This window comes from Sturnira hondurensis, unplaced genomic scaffold (genome assembly GCF_014824575.4).
Source record: "Sturnira hondurensis isolate 20B ecotype Veracruz unplaced genomic scaffold, ASM1482457v3 Scaffold0006566, whole genome shotgun sequence".
Classification (NCBI taxonomy): Eukaryota; Metazoa; Chordata; class Mammalia; order Chiroptera; family Phyllostomidae; genus Sturnira; species Sturnira hondurensis.
This window is the reverse complement of record NW_028079197.1, coordinates 1,886,085-1,904,136: the sequence shown is the minus strand read 5'-3', so window position 1 is coordinate 1,904,136 and position 18,052 is coordinate 1,886,085. Positions and strand designations below refer to the sequence as shown.

Below are 18,052 nucleotides of genomic sequence, written 5' to 3'. Positions count from 1 at the left end.
CATTCAAATAGGAATGAGAGGTTATGTAACTGTGGCTTTTTACTTCCTTTGCCATTTTTCCCTAATCCAATGACAATACAGGCAGAGTTACTAGTAACAGGAAAAGGCACTTCAATTAATTTCCTTCCCTTTGATCCCATATTTCCCATTAGATTGAATGGTAATACTAGTGGAATCTGGTAATTTACCTAAAATATGAACATCTGGGATGTAGGCATATAAGCAATTGCTTCTAGAATAAATATTTCTGACCAAACATTCTTTAGATCAATATTTATGAAAATCTATCATCCAAGTATACTTCTGCATGATAGAAAACTCTGTAAACTACTTAACTCATTGTGCTCTGAGCCCCCTTACATACACCAGAAGAAAGAAGACTTTTGCTGTGGATGAGCTAACATGATCATGGTATTTTACATGGAATGTAAATGAATTATTATTTATACTAGATTAATATAGACCCTGTCATCAAAATTGCTAATAATATGAGACTTACTGTGAATTACCAGGAGGTAGTTATTCCCATCTTATTACCTCATACAACTTCTAGATGAAGTAGTTGGATAAAATACCTATTCTAGTTCAAACTGTGATACAGGATGATTATTGCTTTTTTCTGCCAGGCCTCAGGTAACTACTCTGGCAATTGTTCTTTTTTACACAAATCTAAATGATGAAATAGTCTGGTTTATTTTCTCTTTTTCTGAAATCTATTGTACCATTGATACATGGCTTAGAAACATTCATCTGAAGACTGAGCAGATTAAATCATTTTTATATCCCATAAGTACTACCATTTTTGAAGGTTTCTCGAGAAAAATGTGGCACGTATCCAAAATTACATTCTTTATTTTTATCTGTATTTGAATATTTTCCTTAAAAGTTAGTGGAAAGGAAAGTGGTCAGTTTTTGCACTCAATAAACAAAAAGGAAGGTGTAGATAGCTTTTATCTGGGATATTTTTAAGTCATTGAGAGAATGTTTCCTCTTATCAACTGCTTTTTAAAATTATTGGCAAAATCCTCCTAACTCTCTTTAACATTGAATGATTGAATAGATGGAAAGTTATTTTAATTGTCTGCATAAAAGAAAATGCCATGGTTTTTGCATTATTGCATAAATCTAAGACATTATGCATGTATAAAAAGGATGAGACAAAGCTGAATGCTAAATGCAAATGTCAAGGAAAGCTCATCTGGGTATTTGACACTGAGCATAATGGGGTGTGGTTCCATAGGGAGAGAACAGTAAATATTTACACCCCAGGATACATTTCTATGGTAAATCTTCTTGTCCTACATCACTCTCCCAGCTAACACTATTCCCCTATTCCCCACCTGCTTTTAAAATGTATCCTCTTCTTACACTTGTATTTTCTCCCTTAATAATATTATGGGGGAGGAACAAACTTTCCTCTACCCTCAAGGTTCTTTAGGCTGGTCTAATAATCAGATAGACATAAGACAGATTAGCAAGAGAAAATAACCAAGTTTAATACATACATATGTATGGGAACCCCACATACATGAGAGACAGAGACCCCATATGCAGGTGAGGGTCAGAGACAGAAAGGGAAAGTAAGGTATTTAAGACATTTTGAGCCAGGGTTGAGGTAATGTACCTTAGCAGGGGTGTCAAAGTCATTTCTATTGGGGGCCACATCAGCCTTGCAGTTGCCTTCAAAGGGCCAAATGTGTAATTTCATCTCCTTAACAGTTAAGGAGTAGTTACATTTATACAGTCCTAAAATGATATTTGGCCCTTTGAAGGTAACCATGAGGCTGATGTGGCCCCCAATGAAAATGAGTTTGACTCCCCTGCTTTAAGGCTTCGGAAGCACATGTTCAGTAATTCGTAGTTTGCCCTGCCATATTGATAGGTAAAAATCATTTCAGATGATAACTTTTATTGCAAGCCAGGCTCCTAATTTAAGTTATTTTAGATAGTCAGGGAGAGAGCATAAGTTTCTCTCTAGACCACTGGCTCTCGGTTGCCCCTAGCTCAAAATAATGTACACACCACTGAGGCGTATCTTGGGGTGGCTCCTTCTGAACGCACACAATTCCTTATGAGGTTCTAAACCTGGTTCTAATACCCTATCCCGACTCTCCCATCTCTTTCTGTGGTCTTCATGAATTCTTTGTGTTTATTGCATGGACCTTCAGGTAAATTCTCTTGGTTTGCTGCAAGTATTAAAATACAACCACAATCCACCACCCTCATAGCTTCTCCTCCACAAAGATCATAGCTCCATCATTCTGCTATTTTGTTGGTGTCCCTTTCCCATCATTTCTTTTTTTAAAACATATTTTATTCATTATGCCATTACAGTTGTCCCATTCCCCCCTTCACTCCCCTCCCCCACCATTCCCCCCTTTCGTTCATATCCATGTGTCACAAGTTCTTTAGATTCTATATTTCCCATACTCTTCTTGCCCTCCCCCTGTCTACTTTCTACCTACCATGTATGCTACTTATTCTCTGTACCTTCTCCCCACTTCTCCTCCTCCCACTCCCCTGTTGCTATCCCTCCATGTGATCTCCATTTCTATGGTTCTGCTCCTGATCTAACTGTCTGCTTAGTTTGCTTTTGTTTTAGGTGTGGTTGTTAATAACTGTGAGTTTGCTGTCCTTTCACTGTTCATATTTTTTACCTTCTTTTTCTTATATAAGTCCCTTTAGCATTTCATATATTAAGGGCTTGGTGATGATGAACTCCTTGAACTTGACCTTATCTGAGAAGCACTTTATCTGTCCTTCCATTCTAAATGAAAGTTTTGCTGGATAAAGCAATCTTGGCTGTAGGTCTTTGGATTTCATGACTTGGAATACTTCTTTCCAGCCCCTTCTTGCTGTAAAGTCTCTTTTGAGAAATCATTTCTTTAAAACTTTGGAATGAGAGCAATGTTGTATAGCAATGCAGAGTTGGAGCCCAATACAGATCCAGTTCTTTTCACAATTTGTATTCTTTCTTTTTCAGACTCGAGAGTGGTGAGAGCAGTTACTGACATTAGTGTGTACTGTGAAGTCTGGGGAGGTGTGCTTTTTAGGCCACTTGCCCTCAGGTTCTGACTTTTGCCTTAGTGTCATCTCCTCACCATCCTTTTTCACTTTGTAGACAAAGAGCCAAAAAGGTTTCTTGAATATTGTATACTAAACATTAGGAAGAATGCATGATTTAATGAAGGAACACTTAAAAACGGTAGACTCAAATTACAATGGAATACATTACAGAAAATACTGGAATTTGAGCTGGCTTTGGAGGAATGTGTTGAATTTAGAAAAGTGAAGAGATTTCATTCAGGAGGACCTCTGAAGCAAAGGTGAGAAAGAACAAAGTAAGCTTTGAGATATAGGATGGAAAGTTGGTGTTAGGGGATACTAGGCAGTGAATTGACTGGAAGACCAGATTGGTCAGCTTGTGGTGAATTCTTAGTGCTGGGAATAGTTGCTTGATTAATTCCTTGTGTGATCCATTAATCAACAAATGGCTTCTCACAACTCATAGGATAAAATCCAAGCCTCTTTACTGGCATGTAAGGTCTTCTGTATACCTTAAAATTCACCACCTCAATGCTATGTACCCTAACCTCTTTCCAGTCATATTGAGAAATTTCCTAATTTCCTAGCATGTTTCAATCCCTCAAATGTCCACTAAAGCTTCTATACCATATTTTGTGTTGTACATATCTGAGTACATGTCTGTTTTCCTATCCAACTGGAGCTTCCTGAGAGCAAGGGGTTGTGTTTCATTCTCCCTCACATCCATATCACCTCACAGAGTAACCACCTAATATGTAGCAAATGCTTAACAAATATGTATTGAATATTTACTTTACATCAGTATAGTTTTGCTTTAAGAGATCCATCTAAAAGCAATGTGATTGATATATTTAAGATGAGAGATCAGTTATAGGTATTTTTGAAGTAGCTCATTTGTTTAAAACAATGAAGAAATATTAGAGGGTAGATTCCTAGAAAATCAATAAAGAATAAAGGATAGGGCTTAATGACTAGCTACTAGGAACTCTAGAGAATGAAAATGAAGAGTTAAAGATAATAAAGATTTAAGGCTACTTTCAGGTAAACATGTATTTTTGTAAGCCAGATCTCCTGGTACTAGTATCTCCTCACCCTACCTCTACTCTGAAGATGAACACTTTGTTCCCATTCAGTGTTGTGGAGCTAAGCTCAAAATTCATATGGTTCTGATCTTCCTATATAATCAGGAATTGAGACATGGAAATAGTTCAAACATGCTGACTACAATTTTCTATGAAGGGAAGGTGTGCAGTGCATAGATTTTGAATATATAAAGCATTTCTGCTTTTGGGACTACAACTGAAGTGCTATACCAGGCAGATGCACTGGGGTGCGCTACTATGTAGCAGAGCCTAGCTGCATCACAGCTCTTAACTTTAAAACTCCAGAGAATTTGATGAGAGAGGGATCCACAAGAACATGACAAATGATGAGAGTTCAAACCTTAAGAGAAAAATGGGCTTATTGGTAAGATATCTTTCTCTTTCTTTATTTACTGCTGTTACTTATTCATTAAAATAGCCAGCCTGTTGTTTTCATGTGTGGCTGTGAAGCGGTGTACAAAAATCAATTTTATATGTATTGTAGAATTCAGGAGACATATTGGTAACCATGCAAAAATCATAGGAAGCATATATAAAGCTTTAATTTAAAAAAAATCATGAAGGAAATTTTACTTTATTTCAGACTGTGGTGTAACTTTCTTTATATAGCTAAAATGTAACACAGGCTTAGAAATACATACATATATATATATGTATGTATTTTAAAAGTTAAAATAAAGGATAGTGACTTGTGTAGATATATAATTTCACTCAGTTACCAGAAGGTGGCACACCAGATTCTTCTTAAATACACAAAAGAAAGGAATAACATTAATAGGAATATAAAATAAGCTGTATTTAAAGATACTTTAATGTATTTCAAGCAAAAATTTGTGATTGTTATTTGCATGGTGGGACTTTGTGTTAAAACATGACAAATATGAATTTGACGAATTGTAATTTTTATGATTAAAAATAATAATTCTAATGTGTATAGCATTAGTAGACTTTGAAATAGTGTTATCATTAGGGAGGTGCTGTTTTGAATTCACTATTTAAAAAACAAATAAAATACTTGCTACCTACCTTTTGTATAAGAAGTCATTAGATTGAGGATATTGTATAAGTTCTCTGCCAAGGTCTTTCTAAAGATAGTCTTAGGCTATGACTTTGATTTAGTTGTGCATTTAATAATGCAATCGTGCTTTTTGAGATGGCCCGGAAAAAAAGCCAATATTGTTTATTTTTAAGGCAAAGTTAGATAAGAGTAATGCCTAGTAATGTTTACCTTTTATAAGCTAAAAACAACATAAGTGAAATAAATGTAAATAAATTCAATTTTGTGTTAGGGCTTCTCAAACACCTGCCAGCTTACTTTATTTTTTAAAGAGAGTTGAATGCATATACTGCAATGCTTCTGTAGTACTCTCTAAAACTGCATTCCTGAGGCAGTACAAGAGTATGTTCACTGTTGCCTTTTGTATTAGCCCAAAGGAGACAGGCATATAACAGAACTTCACAAAAACAAAATCTTCTGTTTGGAGACAGTATATCTATTTATATGTTTTTATTAATTACAAACAGTATGAAAATGAGAAAATTGGTAGTGAATGAATGTAGGAGAATCTTACCCATCTGTTCTCTGAAAGCTTTTAATGTGTGTCGTGTTTCGGTTTTTAACGGAAAAACAATATATCAGTGAAGAATTGAACTTTAGGCTTACAAAGCTACAAAATGACAAAGCATTCCAAGGCTGAGTATATATTTAATGGAAAAGTGTTTCCTGTGTCCAAGTTTGGCTAGTGTAATCTTTTAGATCAGTTGCCAATAAATGTTGTATTTAATGTCAATCTTTATTCTGGACTTTCTAAAACTGAAATAGAGAACGGGCTGACAGTGACCAGAGGGGAGAGGGGAGGGAATTTCAGGGGAAATAGGGGAGGGATTTAGAGGAACATATATAAAGGATACATGGACAACAACTGAGAAGGGTGGAAATGGGAGGGGGAGGGAGGGGGGAGCACGGGGGTGGGATGGGATGGGAGTAATAGACAGAAAACTGTACTTGAAAGGTAATTAAATAAATTAAAAAAAACTAAAAAAAAGAGCTTTTAAAAACAAGTAGAATTTTATGGCTTTCTAGTTTTAAAATGTTAATTTAGATATTTTAAAAGGTTCTGTGTGGTCTTAACTCTTTGGGATTTATAAACGTGATTTATTAATTTACAACTAAAATATTTGCAGAGTATGTTTTGAAAAATGTAAATAAAATACAATATAGCCACAATTAACCAGATTTTTTTGCACTCCACTTTCAGGAGACGGAGGCAATTGTCTTTAAAACAAGCCGATTTCAAGGACATATTCAAAAAATCAACTTCAGGGTATGTCCAAGGGTCTGCATTTTCCTTTACTTTTTTGTCAGTGAGAATTTATTTTCATGAAAAAGACCCTGAGATACTAGAAGACTTTCAATCGTCAAGAAAACTTATAATAATGTCTAAGGCATTGTGTTTATTAAGACAAAATGATAAATTATTCTGTTAAAAAGCATCACGTGTAATTATATTATGTTTTGTATTTACCAATGTGCTTTTATAAATACGAGTTCAGTTGGTTTTCGTAACATGGCTTGGAGTCTGGCAAGGAAAGCGGAAGCTTCCCTGTTTTAGGGATGAGGGACTACAACACCGGAAGTCACACAGCTAGTTAGTGGCAGAACTGTAGCCAGACCACAGGTGCCTAGCTCTCTCCTCTTCTGCATCCTTCCTCATTGAAAACGTTTGAAAAAATTTTTAACCTTTCAATCTATATTGTACATCAATATAGTTGATAATACCTTTGTCTCTTAATTGCTGTACTTCACAATTTCGTGTTTTGCACCTGTCTGCTTCTGTGCCTATCAGCCAGATGTAGACCTTGCTTTCAGACTCTCCCAGATCTCAAAGGATCTGGAATGTGGAAAGGCAAGATAATGGCTGTGGACAGTGCAGATTGGCAACTAGTGGTGAGCAACTGATGCTAATATGATGAGGAGGGCAAGGGACTGAGAGAGAAAGCAATCTTGCTATAAAGGTTATCTTGAGTGGGGTTAACGACCTTGATTTTAAAGCAGTGTTCCTCTAAGTTTAATAGACTAGGCATGAAAATCAGTTGGGGTACTTGTTTAAAATTGAGACTACTGGCCTCAGACTTCTACCTTTAAATATTCACAACTACATGATTCTTTTTTAAAGATTATATTTATTTTTTAGAGAGAGGGGAAGGGAGGGAGAAAGAGGGGGAGAGAAACATCAATCGGTTGCCTCTCATGGGGCCCACAACCCAGGTATGTGCCCTGACCTAGAATTGAACTGGTGACCTTTTGGTTCACAGACCAGCACTCAACCCGCTGAGCCACACCAGCCAGGGTCCCATGTGATTCTCATGCATACTTTAGTTTGAGAGCATCTGCCTTTAAGGTACAGAACATTTCTTTTGGTATATGTGTTGGAGTGCAAAGAAAAGAGCCATTTTTCTCTCAGTAGCATTAGTATTCCATGTCAAAACACGGGAGCAGGAGTCAGGCCAGGGTGAGGAATGACAGATATTACTTGCATATTGCTATATCTATGTCTGGGTTGTGCATTATGGTGACAATGGGATATTTTTAAAAGGCTTGTGTCTGTTTTACTCTTGAAGAAGATAAAGGGAGGAAAGATTTCTACTGAAATGTGAAAAAGAAATGAGTTGTGATATTTTGATTTAACTATTCCAGATTTAAATTTAAATTAATCTAAAAAATGGCTAGAAAACTATGTTATCCAGGATTCTGAATAGGTATGGCTTACTGTAGTAATATATGTATGCTTTCTCATGTTTTATATGTGAGTATTTAGTCTGCCTAATTAGATTGTAAGGGATTTTCAGCCAGGGAAAATTGTATACTTGTAATGTCTAGCAAAGTCATAATTTTTCAGTACTTGCTGATGATTGAACTAATTCAGTGCACAGGTCTTCTCTACATGTTTTGGGCTAGGCATAGTGAGTTGATTGATTTTGGTGTTTGTCAAGTTAAAGGAGTCTACTATCTTACATTGTCAGTAAAGCCTAATATACTGGAGGTCTCAGGTTAAACAAATGTGTTTCAGTTGACAAATACAAAAACAGGGTCCTAATCAATCAATTTGCTAACGCTTGTTGCCTGTGCAGAGTATCAGTTTAAGCTTGATTCTGCTGCCTCTTCATGCTCTTTGGAATACAGTTTATGTTCTGTGCTTTGAAAATATGAATCTCAAAAATTTGTATTCTGGAAATTAAAAAACATAGATATTTTCATTTGCTGAACAAATATTATCACAGGAATTTAAACAAAATGGCCAGATACTGTAGTGGAAGACACACCAAAATGCTCAACAGTGTTTGTTATTTAGATTAAGCTGAGTAAAGAATGAATGAATAAATACATGCTACAAAGAGGGAAGGTGTATTCTACTTAAGTGTTATGTAGCTTCAGAATTCCAAGATAAATAACTGACTGTTTAAAACATTTGATTTTGAAGACATAAAGTGGTTGATTCTGAACTTACTGGTCGAAGTAGACTTAAAAAGACAGCCAGGAAACCCAAATTTAAATTGCATCTAGCTTAAACCGAGGGTCAATCTAGAAGATGGACTGGATTTTTATTCCCTTGTATGAAAGTCACACTTACTTTAGTCAGTAATAGAACATTAAATAAAGGAAAAGAAATTATTTCCCCCCTTTGGACAACTATTGCATCCAAGTAAAGAAGTTAGGCATAACTCAGAAATAATGTTGTGATTAGTTTTTAACACAGGGACACTTTATATAACATGAGTTAGTGATATCTTAGAACATAGATTATCATTGAATTGCTAAATATGTTTTTCAGGCATAGCAATTTGAAATTACACACTTTTGGGCTAGCTTCTATAATTTAGACTTACCATCGTACATTTGACATGTTTCAGTATAACTGTTTCTATACCTCCATCTTTTTAAGGAAAAAAATATAACTTAAAATCACCCAAGAGAAGAATTCTAAATGAGACAATGAGAAGGATCTCAAAATAGTCATGAAAATAGAAGTGGTTCCTAAATCTCTTGGGTCTCACTATAGTAGTCAAACACCTTTATGAAAACTATTGAGCCCTGTGTTTATGGCATTGTGTTACAAGGTTCAAGTTTGAAGTTGACTCAACTTTGGAGTTAAAGATTTTTTTCGTTCATTATATAGTGGAAACCTTTTATTTTTAGTCAACAATAGTTTCTACAGGAAATTTAAAGTTTTCATGGATAGGCTTAGCAAGTGGTAAAAACAAAATTAAAGCAATTGAATATAAAGGGACCTTTTCAGTGGAAACTTTAAATAATGTTGTATAATCTTAGTGAATTATTAGGATTAGCTTTCCAGGAAAGTGTTTGCTTCTAGTTAGCAAAACATTATTATGACTGCTCTATAAGCATTTGAAATCAAGATTTACAAATATAAAGAGGAAGAAAGAGATGAAAAGACTAGGTAATATTCTAGATCTCCTTTTTAGCTATAACATTTATGGTGCAGACTTGAATATTGTAGTTCCTCTTTGGCTGAGAGGTATAAATATAATTTAAAATAATAGCATTACTTTATTTTCCTTGGTATATTAATGAAAATGTCATATAATATTCTAAAGGTCTTTTGGTAACTCAGATTTTTATACAAGTATAGCTATTTCTAAAAGAATGTAGAATATAGCAAAGATTACTTTCTTTAACTGGCATGCCTTTTGAGATTGGGTATGTGATGCGCTTATTATTGAAAAGTCTTTTTAACCATTATAGATAAAGAGTATCAGAAATTATTTACTCATACCAAAATAGGTTAGAATTTACAAAACTTACAATAGTCATATTGCTTACTACATTGTCTTCATGCAACTTCTGTAGTTTTGCTTCTCTATCTGATATCACCAAAATTAAAACAAAGGTCATGACACTATTTGAAAAGCTTTATGTCAATGTATTTTTTAGTTATAGAGCTACATTCTTAACTTTTCTTTCAGTACTACTGTACATCTTATATGGCTTTTTATTTTGATAAATTTAAAGATTTAATATACAAATGCGTAAGAAAATCCAACAACGGTGGACATATTTTGTTTTAAGCAGATACTTAGGAAGTTGCTGAAAGAGCAGATTTTTCATTAGAGCAATTCATCATCACTATAGTGATGTATTTATTTCATTAAGAAAGCATGTGTTTTGGGTGATTTTTGTGAATACATACTTATTTTTAAGTAGTTAATGTGTATATTTTCTTCATTGTAAAGATTTATAGCCTGAAACTGTCAAATCAACAGATGAATATTTCTTTTTACAAGAACCCTGCTTTTAGTAACAGCAGAATCAATAACAACATTTAAAAAACCTTCCATGATATACCCTATCTTCAACACAATTCTTTTTTTATATTCAAATATTTGAAAAATATTTTTTCATTTAATTATTGTTCAAGAACAGTTTTCTGTCTTTTACTCCCATCCCAGCCCACCCCCCAGCGCTCCCCACCTCCCTCCCATTTCCACCCCCCCTTAGTTTTTGTCCATGTGTCCTTTATACTTGTTCCTGTGAATCGTTCCCCTTTTCCCCTGTGATTCCCTCCCTTCTCCCCTCTGGCCCTTGCTTGTTCTCTATTTCAGTTCAATACAATTCTTATTTAATCACTCCTCTGCTTATAAACTTCTTTTTCAATTTACTCAACAAGTATTTATTGTGTGCTTTTTAATGTGCCAGGAATAGTGCTCTATAGGAAGATGGATTCAGGGATTCCTTCTGGAAGGAGGAGCAAGAATTTGGGGAGGGCATTTCAAGCAGATGGAGTAGTATGACTGGAGGACAGGGTGTGCTAACAGTATAGCCTCTTATTCAAGCACTGGATGCACTATCCCTATTTGACCATGCTAAACTCTCTAAGTTGCCTTTTTCAATTTAAAAATGTTCAATGAAAATTCAGGTTTGTAAATAGTTTACATTTAAAAATCATTGGTTTCCACTACAACTCCTAATACAAGCAAATACTTTGATTTGGAATTTAAAGCATTTTTTTAATGAATGGGAATACTTAAGAATTGATTTTGTTTATGCATGTCAAAGATGCACAAAGACTTACTTGGGAATATGGATTGGGGAATCATATATGAATGAAACACTCAAGGGTAGTCCCCCCACCAAAAGCCATAAGGAATATGGATCCTACAGAAAACAAAAGAAAGAAGGAAGGGCAAAAACTTCTTAATTTCCCATTCATTGCTAATCTTCTGTTCAGTTGTAGTGAGAGCGTAAGGGCAGTCAGAATCTGTAGGTCATCGAGTCCTCAGTAACTGAATCTTCCTTGTTATTTGGTCAGTCCTTCTGTATTTTTGTCCTCCCACCCAAACTTCATAGTCCCATAACCTCCTTCACTTGACCCCAAATTATAAAATGTACTACATAAATAGCAGGAACCACTATCATTCTGGCTTTCCATTCTTCCAGTCATTACCTTTTCCTCCTTTGGTCCCATTACCTATTGTTTCCTGTCTTATCAGCTTACCAGTTCTTCTTATTGTTGTTCTATACACCCTCAACACACACACACATACACACATACCCCAGACAACTTAGTAGCCTTCTTCCCCTTGGAAATATTAAAGACAGGAGAGTACACTAGTTATGCCACAATGGCATGAAGAATTTTTCATACATGTACACATGCATGTCCATAAATATGTGTCTGCATAACAGTTGTGTTTTCTACTTGTTTGTGTTGTGAAGAGCACAAGTCATTAATCCAGGTCATAGTCATAGTTACAATGGTTTATGGAAATTCTTTGAGGAGCTATAAGGATTCACTCAGTTCTGTTAAGAAAATTGACACGTACAAAGGTAGTTATAAAAAATAGCTGGAGTGGAGGGAGTGGTGAAGGGAAGATTCAGACAACTATACTTGAACAACAATAAAAAAACAGGAAAAAAGAAATGATGACTCTTCAATGTAGTTTTCTTTGAGAAATATCTTAGATTTTCCATTTTGGTTTTAGCAAGACTACATATCTGAATATCTAATGAAAATCTGAATATATTTAATATTCAATTTTCTGAAACAAATAAAAGAGATACAAACACACATACAAGTATATATAGCCATTCATGTGAACGCTTCTATTTCCTATCATAAGAAGCCCTGGATGTATTAAGAATTTTGCTCTGTTGTCCAGAAGTTATTTTTATGTTCTTTACAGTATTTAATAGTCCTACTTGTTGTATCCAAATACTTTTACTGATTGATAGAATATAAATAGAGCATACAATTTGGCATGATCTAGAGTCTTGTCTGAGCAACAAAATAACATGGATATCCCAGATTAGTGTGAAGAGATATTGTCAGAACTGAAGGGAAGATTACATAGTACCTGCTCACATAAACTGTGCTTAGCGCTATTTAGTCTTTGGTTATACACACCTTAGGATTAACCAAAACTTGCAAGAAGAAGGTAGGTCAGTTCTCAAAGAGTATCAGGAAAATACAGAAAGAGAGATCAGATACATGACATATTAGCCAATTCCTTTAGTGAGGAGATGGCACTGGAGATAAATTGTAGCAGTCCTTCAGCAAGTTAAATTTTCCTATTAAGTCGTTTAGAAAAATTTACACTGAGAATAAATTAGAGTACTAGTTATATATATTTCACTTTTTTCTCATGCTATGACTGGTTTAATTTTTTACTTATCTTTTCCTACCTGATCATTCCTTCTGGAATGATATAACACCTTCTGGAATTAAGAATTTAGAAATAGTCTTACTTCACGCTTTTGTATTTTTTGGCGTTTCTCTTCCACTTCCATCTTTTGAGTGTACATATATTTGTAAGAGTAAATAGCTCTCTGTAGTTTCTGTTTCTTTGGGCTATGCTGTGACATTTATAGAATGTGGTTGACTTCATATAGAAACACACATCTTATAGAATGGTCTCATCATGGAGGAGTAGTAGGAATTCTGGAGCAGCAGTCATGGACTGAGAGATGCACAATTGGTTTCTAGTTCCATTTCTACTACTAGCTAGCAGTGTGACATCAGCAAGTTAACTTCTCTGGGCTTTAGTTGTTTTTTTTTTCATCTATACCATGAGGGTACTGAGTAAGATGATTTGTAAGAGTTCTAAAAGTTATAAAAATACTCTTTATGCATTGGGAACCAGGGAATTCTGTGTTATAAGATTTGGCCAAGAATGTCTCTTTTTGTGGCCTTGGCCAAATCCCAGCATTGTCCTTTGTTTATTACATTTCTGAAATCCTCATGTCACAGGTATTTTTAAGTGATTAGTTAATGTTCATAAAATGCTTGAAGAGCTTTTGTGTATGTTGTCTTTCTATCCTGTTTTGTACAATTGTCTGTAATAGAAACCAAGTGTTCTGTAAATTAAATGAGTGTTTCCTATAATGCGAATGAAGGTTTTTGACATTTCTCAGTCTAAATATTAAAGTAGTGAGACCCTGAGCCTCTATAAAATTATATTTAAAATACATGTTTAATTATTTTCTTCCTTTTACTCTGAGGTGGAAACAATTTTAATTCTAGAATGTAATGGTTGTTACTGGAGTCACTGTCAGGGTAGTAAAATCTGATTAATTTGGACTCTGCTAATTTGTGATTGCAGTGATTTTACCTGACTGAAGGTTATTTGTAAATGATGAGGAATGGTGTTGTTAAACAAATTAATAGTGTAAAGTATATTTCTACTTAAAGGAATTATTTTTAAAGCCTTTGGCACACTAGTTGTTTGTTCATGAAAGATAATTACAGATGACACCTAGCACTTTATTAAACCAAAAGGACTGAATATAAGTAAATGTCCATCATCAGGTATCATGCTTTTAGGGTTTAGGATTCTTCAGGAGTGCTGAGGGTGGGGTGGAGGAAAACACGCTTATTTGCTCTTCACTTTGAACAAATATTACAATTATTATAGTGCCATAAAAACAGGTTCTAAACTTTAAGTCTAAAAAAACCCATTAAGTCTAAAAGAAATCTAGATTGAAAGTTGGCATAGTTGATTTGGTGGTATTGGTTGATTTCTTTGGACCCTAATGATATTAGACAAAGAATATGTTGCTTGTCTAGATCAGTTGATTGTTCATAGAAGAATAACTTGAGAACCTTTGCAATAGTGTGATCTTCACCTGTTTGTAAAGGTTCCCTCTGGAAAATTTGGAAAACTCTAGACTCACCCTATTTCCCACTCATCAATGTTGAGTAGTTCTTATAACTAAACTCCTTGAACACTTCACCACCGTGCTTTTATACCTAAGTTTTGGGTTGTTTGTTCTCAGGAAGAAGTTATATTTGTAATCACGGTATTGTCATAAGCTAGAATGTGGTTGAATTTCTTTTCTAAAACACTACCTCCTTGCTACAGATAGGTAATTTGCAACCACTTTCTGTTTTATATTTTTAAATGTTTGAGAATGCTTTAGGTTTTGGATTGGTACATTCCAAACTTGTTTGAGTATGTGTGCATGTACTTGTGTTTCATTGTTGGGGTTTCCAACAAGTTGTCACTGCTGATTGTACCTGGAACCTTTTTGGCCCATAACTATTAAGAATTATTACACAAAGACTTCTAATATAAAATATTCAGTATGGTTTATTTGTATTAGTGGTAGTTTTTTAACCTTTTAATTAAATCTGAATGGTTATATATATTTTACGTGTATTATACATATATTTATTATATGTATTTATATATTTTATCTCATAAAGTAATTTGTATGCACGATTACATGCAATTAGATAATTATTACATATACATACATATATGTATAATTGCATATATGCATGTAATTATACATGCAAATTATATGCATAATATAATTTATTAATATATATTACACATATATTTATAGAAATATTTTGTCACTAAGGTATGGATAAGTACTCCTTTCTGTGATTCCTTTGAAGATGTCTATAAGACAGTTTTGTGCGGGGGTACTAAAAAGAGTTGGAACTATAATTTAACCCTTTAAGATGTTTGACTAGTTTTGGGAGGGATTATTTGTACATGGTAGATTAAATAAAAATTACTTGCAAGGTGGTGATGGCTGACATCTATTTAATATTTAATAAAGTTTGCGCAATACTGGTCAGTGTTTCAAAGTAATCTTTTAATCTCTCCATATATATGAATGTGTGTTTATAAAGCATATGTTACAGGGTGGGGCAAAAGTAGGTTTATAGTTGTGTGTATATGAAGCACAGACTTTATTCTTGTATTATTATATATTAATTATTGCATTATTTTCCATATAAACAACTGTAAACCTACTTTTGCCCTGCCCTGTATATGTTTGAGTTTCATAAAAAAATACTTTTTGCCTGGATATTGATGTGTATCTTAAAGGAAGGTACTTGTGATTTATCTTAGCTGATTTCAATCTATATTTCTGCTATATTAAATAATATATTTTGCAATTTTCAATAGTAGTATATTTCTATAGAAACATTGATCTGTGATTTTTAATACAAATGAGGAAGCCTCTTAAGAACTAAATCTTAATTTTTTAGAAACAAGTCATAATTTGGAAAGACTATCTGAAAGCTACTTAATTTGTAAGCACAAGTTTATTGTTTAGATATAAACTTGAAAGTAAATATGAGCTCTTTGTCAATATAGTGGTTTTTTTAAAAAAGGTACTGGATTTTGTGTTGATAATAGTCTGCCTTTACTAAGTTTTCACTGATGAAGACAGATAATTCTGTTTTTAGATAGAAGTGGAAGGGTGCTATGAAGCTAAGTATTTAGTGTTGATGACGACTACATCAGAAGTAAAATTCCTCAGCCTGAAAATAAACAGTTCAACATAATACCAGCTGTCCTATTTTTTCATCTTAGATTTATGTAGAAAATTTGTGAATTTGGTGCTTTAAACAGACACAGGTAAAAGAGGGTATGGAGGAATAAATGGTAATGGGAAAATAAACAATGAACTATTTAAAAAAATAATCGCTTTCAGGGCACTTGGGATGCTATTTTTCTGGAAGTATTTTAAAACAATATAGATAAATCCTGTATTTTTCATGAAATGAAAAATCCTTGCTTTCATGAAATGCCTCAAGTTGCCTTTAACCGCAGCTTTAATTTTTTAACCTCCTTGTCAGTCAGTAACCCCTAGAGGTTACTGGACTCACTGCTGAGCCTTGGAATGGTCCCTGCTGGACACCTGCTCACCAACGGCATTAGTCTCTCCTCTAGGCAATTTGTGAGCTGTTTGGGGGTGGGGGAAGAGTGAGGGGTGAATGGGAGGGGGAAGGGGGAGAGAAGAAGGGGAGGGCAGCATTGAATTAGATTGTTGATAGCGTCCCTCTGAGGACTGCTATTAACAGCACGCTACTCTGTACTTCTCTGCTGCAGAAGCCAGAGTGACATTCGTGTTACCACAGCATGTTGTAAATGTATGAGATTTTGCTCATCCCGGCTTGGAAATAAGAATAGGGAAAGGAGAGCAACTTGAATCAGAAGCTACTAGAAGAACGTACAGAGTTCTGCAGCAGTTTATATTTGTTCTTACATTTTTCCTTCTTCTAGCTGGAAAACAGAGAGACTGGCATTTTTTAAACGGGCTTTTCCCATAATGGCATTCTTGTATTGTGTGGCCAGAGCTTGCACAGGAGGAAAGCAGGCTGCCGAATTTAGTCACTGATCTCTATTAGCTGTGGCCTAAGGCTATGCTGAGGTTTATATCCCATTTGTATTGTTGCAGCTCAAAAGAAGAATGTTCAGAGGATGACAAGTGTATTCTGAGTAGGTATGTTGTTTCATTTTCATATGAAACTCATCTATTTATTTCCTGCTACTGTTGGTCAGAAATCAGGTTAATAGGTGCAGAATATAGTACAGTGCTGCAGTATCCCTGTTAAGGTAGAACAATGGTAATGAAAGCTTAAAACAATACAATAAAAAACAAAACCCTACCTGCTTTTATTAAATAAAGCTGCATTGTGCGATATGCACAGTGCAGTCTTAAAAAAATATACTGCAGTCAACGCTTTCCTAACGAGGTGGCACTATTGTTGAGTTAGAACGATAGAATCATCATATTGCTTTAGGGGACAGGAGGATTCAAAGGAGGAACCTTGCAGCCCTATTTTACAGATTGGAAGCATCAGTTTAAGGGCACTGGCAGAATCATTTGCTTTTTCTCCGCGGCAGCCACTGCTGTGTCAGTACAGTGTGGAATGGAAGTCCTAGTTGGTAGTGTGTTATGGAAACGCTGTTTACTGTTATTGTAGTACCGTGGTGACAACATGCCATTGAAATGGAAAACGAGCTCTCCTGCTATCTGGAAATTCCCAGTTCCTGTGCTTAAAACATCCAGGTCAACTCCACTTTCTCCAGCATACATGTAAGTGAGAGAAAATAGGATATTAAAGTGGGATTTCATTCATGAATCAACCTTGTGGCAAAAGGGGATAAAAATCCCAAACAGCAACATCCAAAAATGCACAAAATTGAAAACCTCAAGCTTGCTTACATTTACATATATTGTCATGTCCACATTTTATCTTTGTTTTGTTTTCATAGCAGTTTGATTATTTTTATTTAAAGTGTCTTATGGTAATCTAGTTACTCATATGAAAATCTAGATGTATACCTAAGGAATTACATAAAGATAAACTTTAATATTTTATACTGGTTGGATTTTTTTGAATTTTTTTATATGTGAAGTATTTAAGATGACTTCTTTTGTGCAACGGCACAAAAACCTGCTGATGTTTGTTGTGTCATGTGAAATATGGAAATGGTTTCTATAATTTTTTGATGAATTTGAAACATTCAGAGTTTGAAATATATTGATAAGAAAAGTAATCTTTAAATCAAGACTTTTGTACTTGAGTTGTGTATGAATGTTAATAAGTTTGATATATCTTAGTTTTATAATTGTGGTT

General features: G+C 34.5%; 1 protein-coding gene across 5 annotated transcripts in view; it reads left to right on the top strand.

Moving 5' to 3' along the window:
• The window catches only part of KLHL13 (kelch like family member 13), a 246,011-nt gene that overhangs the window by 147,814 nt on the left and 80,145 nt on the right, over nt 1–18,052 (top strand). For 3 of the 5 annotated variants that reach the window (XM_037050178.1, XM_037050180.1, XM_037050179.1), the window contains one exon: nt 6,407–6,472. In XM_037050178.1, the coding sequence (XP_036906073.1) occupies nt 6,407–6,472 (66 nt within the window). Of the gene's footprint in view, nt 1–6,406; nt 6,473–16,831; nt 16,912–17,322; nt 17,509–18,052 lie in introns of those variants that run through there. The other 2 variants (XM_037050183.1, XM_037050181.1) reach the window with 2 other exon arrangements.